This window comes from Diaphorina citri, unplaced genomic scaffold (genome assembly GCF_000475195.1).
Source record: "Diaphorina citri unplaced genomic scaffold, Diaci psyllid genome assembly version 1.1 scaffold917, whole genome shotgun sequence".
Classification (NCBI taxonomy): domain Eukaryota; kingdom Metazoa; phylum Arthropoda; class Insecta; order Hemiptera; family Psyllidae; genus Diaphorina; species Diaphorina citri.
Window position 1 is genome coordinate 107,844 of NW_007378348.1, and position 8,045 is coordinate 115,888.

General features: G+C 39.3%; 1 protein-coding gene across 1 annotated transcript; it reads left to right on the forward strand.

The window, feature by feature from the left end:
- Positions 1-137: 137 nt before the first annotated feature.
- LOC103513051 (piwi-like protein Siwi) lies at positions 138-7,832 on the forward strand (the record flags this gene model as incomplete). The annotated part of the gene is given in 10 exon segments (XM_026826344.1): positions 138-147; positions 1,450-1,709; positions 3,076-3,258; positions 3,786-3,941; positions 4,694-4,897; positions 5,238-5,435; positions 5,721-6,014; positions 6,726-6,791; positions 7,033-7,149; positions 7,644-7,832. Coding segments are annotated over 10 exon segments (1,677 nt in total), but the record flags the coding sequence as incomplete, so codon positions are not given.
- Positions 7,833-8,045: the final 213 nt, after the last annotated feature.

Below are 8,045 nucleotides of genomic sequence, written 5' to 3' on the forward strand. Positions count from 1 at the left end.
GGCTGTTCTACTACCTAGTTTTCGTATCCTTCGGTCTTCGCGTGTTCTTCCGTCTTTTTTCTGTGTACTATTACTGTCTACCGCGGCTGTTCTACTACCTAACCTCTTCTGGGCTTTCAAGATAGCAACGAGTGTCCATGATAAAGAGTAAGTCTAAAATTAATGTATTGACCGTTGCATTGAACTCTCAAGAATACGTAAAATCCCAACATCTAATGTTTACCTACCATGCTGGCACCGGTCGCCATGCGCATTTATATGTCACTAGCAGGTTACCCGTACTTCGCCACGGTTTGGAATATTTTAGTAAAAGAAAAATTCTCCGTCAGTAGGAATTCTCACCAGAAAGAATGCTACCATTGCACTACGCGCTCCCTATTGGCTTTACACCTTTTAGAAAAAAACGTTTGCGCTACGCGCTCCCTATTGACTTTGCACTTCTATAGAATATGGTCGCGCTACGCGCTCCCCATTAGCTTCACGCTTTGAAGCAATACGGTCGCGCTACGCACTCCCTATTGGCGGCTTCGCACTTTGATAAAAATATGGTCGCGCTGCGCGCTCCCTGTTGGCTTCGCACTTTGAGAGAATAAGGTCGCGTTCCACTACTCCCTGTGTATTTCTCATGGGACATTTTGGCCGTCAGAAAAGGCCCATATCTCGGGAACGGTTGGGAATTTTAAAGGTCTGATATTTTTTTTTTGTAGATACGACAATCTTACTGGGGGTCTTAGCTGACACTTTTTCGATATCTATCACAGTTTCCTCTAAACGATTCGGACTTTTCAATAGCTGACTGCAACACATACACGTACGCACGTACCATTGGGGTACGTTTCCATTTGTTTAAATCCCGAGTGAGTGGAAACGTATTATTACATATGTATTATGCACCCGCAACCAAAACCAAGCATACGTCACACTGTTGGTTGTTGTATTGGTACCTACTATTCGGTCGTTTTTACATTCCAACATGAAGAGAAATGACAAAACGTCAAGTTACAAAAAAATGGAAAAAACGTATATTTGTACCTCCACCTACAGGTAGGTGGGTATAAAAAAAAAAAACAAATAACATCAAATAAAGTGTTATCTTACAATACTTTCTTAAAGGTTCTCTTCTATGAAAAACCTTGGTTCTACTCAAAAGGCACTTCAATCTGATCAAAATATAATGTCCAAATCAATAATGCTAATTAATTATTGCAAATATCCTTCTCTACAAATACCATGCTAAAAGAGATGATTGAGTTGTATTGGGTGAAATGATTGAAATCAACCAATCAGATTGCTAAATCCTAGAGTTTACTCTTAATCTTAATTGTGTGGTCCTGACCATTACAAATTATTATTTACATGACGAGCGAACCTGATGCAAAGTCTAAAAATATTATTTTGTTCTTTTCATGTGAATGATACAAATGAATCTTACTGGCTATACAGAGTAAGTAATTCATTTTCCTTTGTTTTTTTCAGCAAGTGCACATTGGCCTAAAGGTAAACCTCTGCCACAACAGAATTTTACTGTGAATTATTTCAAAGTTAATAAAATGCCCACATGGACTCTGAACTTGTACCGTATTGATTTCAACCCACCAGAAGATATCATGGGTGTCAAGCGTGGTCTTTTACGAGATCACAAGGATAAGATTGGGGCATATGTCTTTGACGGCACCATGATGTTTACACCAAACACTATCATTGGCAAGGTGAGTGTAACATGTACATCACATTGTAACTGTGTCTTGTAGAAATTTCCTTTTCTTTCTTGTTGCCTCATTGATCTCATGTATATGCCAGCCTAGTTAGCTTAGTTGGTAGTGCATCTGCTTTGTAAGCGCTAGGCTGGGATAATATTCGTTCTCGGAATGGCTGGCTTTCTTCTATCCTGTCTTCCTTCTCTTTTCGATTTCGGGATGATAAGACCATACATAGCAGTTACAGTTCCCTCTGTCAAACCTCTTTATATATAAAGAATAATAATAATCTCATGTATGTAATATTCATTTTTATTATTATTTCTTGTACTTGATAGTACTTTTATGGAAGTGAAATGAATGTACAAAAGTTCTCTGATTTGGCTTGTATTCTTCACAATTTTATTTTATATTCTAAACAAGTAGTGGAGTTCTTAGTGCGTGTCCACAATGGCGACCAAGGACCCTAGCCTAGACCCTTGACCTTCCCACCAGGGTGTTCACAATGGAACCTGGAACCCCCCCATTTGTTAAATGGAGGGGCCAAGAGGTAAAACGGACTAACCCAAACTAACTTCATTTTGAGAAAATTGGAGTCAAAGTCGGTATACAAGTAACTACAGCTGATATCGTTATAATTCATCTACCAGCAGATAGAGGGCGTTTCGGGCTGTGGGTTAGTCCTAGGGGTCAGACCCTTGACCTTCCCACCAGGGTGTTCACAATGGAACCTGGAACCCCCCCATTTGTTAAATGAGGGGCCAAGAGGTAAAACGGACTAACCCAAACTAACTTCATTTTGAGAAAATTGGAGTCAAAGTCTAGGAGTGGCACTTGAGTGTACAGAGGTCTTGTGATTATAATTTTTGGTATACAAGTAACTACAGCTGATATCGTTATAATTCATCTACCAGCAGATAGAGGGCGTTTCGGGCTGTGGGTTAGTCCAAAAAACTGAAAGAAAAAAAAAAAATCCAAAAATGTGGGTTAGTCCGGTTTACCTCTTGGCCCCTCAAATATTCTTGAAAATTTTGAGGTTAGAATGTTATCGAAACAGTACACAAAACCATCAACCATTGCAGAAAAAAAGGCTCAATTTCTTCATTTTCTATGAGTATTATGGTCTTGACGATTTTTTGTTTATTTTCTCTTGGGTTGGTACTAGGCTATGGTCACTTTTCATTGGTTCTCCATTGTGGACGTCTATGGTTATAGTTAGTTTTCAGAAAATGTCATGGTGATAATAAAGTTGGTGTATACTTACAGGCTTAAGTAAGTAGATACATTAATGATTTCAAAGGGCTTACAGAAAGTACCCTAATTTATGTAAATCTTATTATTTGTTTTAACATTTTAATTTAGTCTTATTGTGTTATAGGAAATGAAGTTGATGAGTAAGAAGAGAGATGAAACCCCTGTTGAGCTCACAATCCGTCATGTGCGGGTATTAGAATATGGGGATGCTCAATACACACAGTTATTTAACATCCTCATACGACAAACCCTACGTGCTCTCGACCTGAAACTTCTGGGGAGAAACTATTTCGACCCAGCTGCAAAGGTAATGCATTTTTTCTCAGTGAAGTCTGTAGGTATATACTTGACCCTAGCAATATTCAAACATGTTGAATCACGCGACCGTGCCTCTGTGGCATGGTGGTCAGGATGCTCGTCTGGTAAACATGAGGGCGTTGGTTCAATCTCAGTCAAAGGTATGACATTTTTTCCTCATCTATGTGAAAAAGTGACCAAAGTAATGGAGCTCACCATGGTTTTCGTATACCCAATACACTAAATGTCAATTTTATCGAAAATTCTGGCCATCTGAGACATAAGAAATGATTTGCTAAAATGATCATCCAATCATCCATTCAGATACCAACCATGGGGAATGTTCGTGCTATGGAACATGCTCTAGGTATTAGTGTTGTATTTTTTTTTTTTTAATCTATTGGATGTAATTTAATTCACAGGAAGATATTCCTCAGTACAGATTGGAAGTGTGGCCTGGCTGGGACACTTCCAAACATGCTCTAGCTATTAGTGTTGTATTTTTTTTTAATCTATTGGATGTAATTTAATTCACAGGAAGATATTCCTCAGTACAGATTGGAAGTGTGGCCTGGCTGGGACACTTCCATGAGACAAATGGAAAATGACATCATGTTGTGTGTGGAACTATCTCACAAAGTACTGCGGAAAGAAACAGTGTTAGATGCTTGGGAGCAATGCCGCAATGACAAAGTAAGTTGTTAGGAGAAAATGTGGGTGAGCGTGGAAATGTCAAAGTTCTTGTCATCAGATAACAGAGGTAAATTAAATATAAATCCCTTTGTTTTTACCCCATGAGCTTCCAGCAAGAGTCTTCATCATATTGTTACGGGCTTTTTTTTTTTTTTTTTTTTTTTTTTTTTTTTTTTTTCTCAACTTATAAAAAGTTACCAAGAGAGACGAGATCTAAAATTTTTTTTTTTTTTTTTTTGTCATCAACTCATCAATAGTTACCTAGAGAGACGAGATCTAAAATTGCACAATTGAGATCTGGGTTCAGTACTCTTCTCAACTCATACAGATCAAGGATTGACCCAAACATCCAGGATGAATGTCCACTGAGTGCTAAAACACCACATGACACTAATCACCTCTTTAATTGCCGGCTAAACCAACCACCCTAACCTGATAGACCTCTGGGAGAACCCAATACAAGCTGCCACCTTTCTCGATCTCATTCCAACCCTGGAACCTGTTGGAGATGTTGACTGATCTGCTGTCACTGCTACAACAACAACAACAACACAATTATAAATCCAATTTTATTTAAAGTGGCTCCAAGAAGAACTTACCTACACAACATGATGATTGTTGGTCATTTTTAAATCTTTTTTTTATTTAGATTTATTATAGTGTGATTTTTAAATCTTGATCATCATTTTGCTTATAGTACTTCTACTATGTAAGTGTAAATATAATTAAATACTTTATGTTGTGATTTTCAGCGAAAGTTTGAAGCTCAAATGACCAATTCTATTGTGCTCACAAAGTACAATAACAAGACATATCGGGTGGATGACATCCAGTACGATGTCACCCCATGCTCCACATTCCCCATGAAAGGAGAGAATGTCTCATATATTGATTATTATCAGAAGAAATACAATGAGACTATTCGGAACAGGAACCAGCCTATGATTGTACACAAGGTATGTTATACAGAATCTTGAGTTAGGAAAATGACCCACAGAACCTTATTGGAAATGATGAGATCTACCTACCCTGAGCCGTTGTCGGTGTTTTTCTGGCGCACCCTAAATGTTGAACCACATGGGTGGCGATTCAAGAGTGCCCCCCAGAAGGACAATTTTAAATCCTTAAATGATAACCCTGTACTTGTGATTCAGTACTTTACTTTAAGCAGTGGAAAAAAAATGGTTTTGACTTTGTTATGTTGTTTGATTTCAGAGTAAGCTTCGTGAATTACGAGCAGGCCAGAGTGAGATCATCTATCTATGGTTTTGACTTTGTTATGTTGTTTGATTTCAGAGTAAGCTTCGTGAATTACGAGCAGGCCAGAGTGAGATCATCTATCTAGTGCCTGAACTGTGCTACCTCACAGGACTCAGTGATGATATGCGAGCCGACTTCCGTTTGATGAAACCTCTGGGAGAAATAACACGAGTTAGACCACGGGAACGTGTGGCCAAGTTCAATGTGTTCAGAAAACGAATTGAAAACTCCGAGGTTGGTGCTTCTTCACAATATGAATACTTTTTTTCCTATCCTGTACGAAGGAAAATGTTTATTGATATTTTATTTCTTCTAAGATCATAGGTATCAAAGGTTTTATGCCTCGCTTATTTTACTGGAAGCTAGTAAGATAACTTGAATGATGGACTGAAGAGAGACAGGGAAAGATAACTTGTACGATCTTCTTGAGAGAGAACTTGTGCAATGTACTATTTGAAAATGTCTGTACAACACATGATTGGATCTCATAAATAATGAAATATATATTGAATGTTTCAGGCAAAGGAAGTGTTGAAGCGATGGGAACTAGCATTGGACACAAACCTGGCTCGGGTGCAAGGTCATATCCTTCCTCCAGATAGCATCATTTTCTCTGACCCTTTGAAACCCTTCCCAGTAGGTCCTGACGCTAATTGGACCACTCCAACCCGTAGCTCGGTGTTCAGGGCTCCGAACCTGGAGAGATGGTGTGTCCTCACTACAGGATTCATGATGGCGGATACTGAGAACTTCCTACAGCTCATCAACAAGGCAGCGCAAGGCATGAGGTTCAAAGTCAATAGACCTAACGTGTGAGTTATTTATCTGAACACTACTACTATTGAAGAATGATCCGCATTGGATTATTTTCAACTTCAACACAACAATAAAACATAAATATACTGTCGGGATCAATAAAATCTGGCCAAGATTCAACCAGAATCCTCAGGCCAGGTTTCTTCTTGCTTCTAGTAGATTGTCTTCCTAGCGCAGGGCAGTCAAAGATGATATGAGAGACTGATTCCTCCTCCTCTCCACATCTTCTGCACCTGGTTGTGCCATGGTATAATGGTTCATGTAAGGTTCTGGTCAAATTTTTTACGAATCTGCTGTCCACTATCATACCACATTTTTTTGTTTCGTATGTTTTCAATCATATGGCGACCTCGGCTGACTTGCATAATCATAATAGAAATCCCAGGCTCAGTGTAACCTAGAACTGTGATTAGATTAGGCCTTTTGTTAGCAACCGAAACCGAATATGGCCAGTGATTTGGAAGTGTTTGAACGTGTGTAATCTATGGACCTAGTGAATGTCCATCACTTGGAAGACATTACCTATCCCACCACATATTGAATTTATTGCAGGGAGACATGATGCGATTTCGGTTGCTCGCATAAGAGATATAAAATATATATGTATATATAATGTAAATTGCGTTTTATGCAAGTCAGGTGCTATTCCTATCTATATTACATAAAAGGTAGCAAGATGGCTTATATTCGATTCTTCTATCTACATAGGTGTTACTATTCAAAAACGTACAGAAATGTTCGGAAATGGTCACTGAAAAATCCAAGGCTAACAAGGTACCTTCCTCTTCCTTCTTCCTTTCCCTACTCCTTTTTCTTTGGGTTAAGGGATTACTACTAGGTAATTTATTACTCCTGCATTGGTATTGCATCACATTATCGACTATGTTTGGACACACCTTACTTAATGGTGAACAAGTAGTAATTACTCATTTTGGATATGTTTTTCCCTAAGATACTTTACATATGTATGAATGTACTTACTATCTGTGTTAAAATCATTTTATTTTCCTTTTAGGTGATCGTGAAGAAAAACTTAGCTTCCAAGGGAGCCTTGACCATTGCAACCAAGGTTGCCATACAACTGTGCTGCAAGATCGGTGGAGCCCCTTGGTCTGTAGCAGTCCCCCTCAAGGTAACGAGTCTTATAACATCTCTTTGATAATTAGATACCTTGCTAGCGCTAGCGGGTTTGATTCCTGCCCGGGGTGGACTTTATCCTATTTCAACCAGATGTGCTCTTGGGCATGCCTATTGATTAGACTGTATCTGTATTGTATTGTACTTACATAAAGCTCATATCGAGGTATGTGTCTCTATTTTTAAGCAACCTCCTTGGTCGAGTGGGTATCACACTAGGCTTGCTCGCAGGAGGTCAGGGTTCGATTCCCGGCGGGGCCGAGGTTTTTTTCGGCTCTGTGTTTGGAGTTCGGGGTGCACTCAGCCTCGTGAGGACAATTGAGTAGCTACTTGATTCGAGTAGCGACTAGTGACGACATTACCAGTGTAAAAAGATTATTACAAAATGGAATTATAACACCATGGATTATAAACCTGCTCAGTCAAACCACCAAAAGTAATGTTCGGATAAAAGAACACTGAGCTAATAACTGAATATTGTGTTGACAGGGATTGATGGTGCTTGGGTTTGATGTGACCCATGACTCAGACTTGAAGGGATCATCATACGGCGCTCTGGTTGCATCAATAGATCCTCAGATGTCATCCTGGTTCTCCCGGGTATCTCCTCATCGCTCTGGAAATGAATTGTCCAATGATATTGCTGTCAGTGTGGTGCATGCGCTACACAAATATAGGGTAAGACTTCGGATCGGGAGGTTGGCGGTTCGAATACAAGTCTAGTCATGAATTTTTTTCAAAGTTTATTATATCAAGTGGGAAATGAGATTTGTGACGATCATGTCACTATGCTTTACAATTAAAATTATTAGTCAGGTCCCATGGCGTAGTGGTCACTGCGCTCGCCTTGCACGCGGGAGACCCGGGTTCGATTCCCGGTAGGGTCAAGAA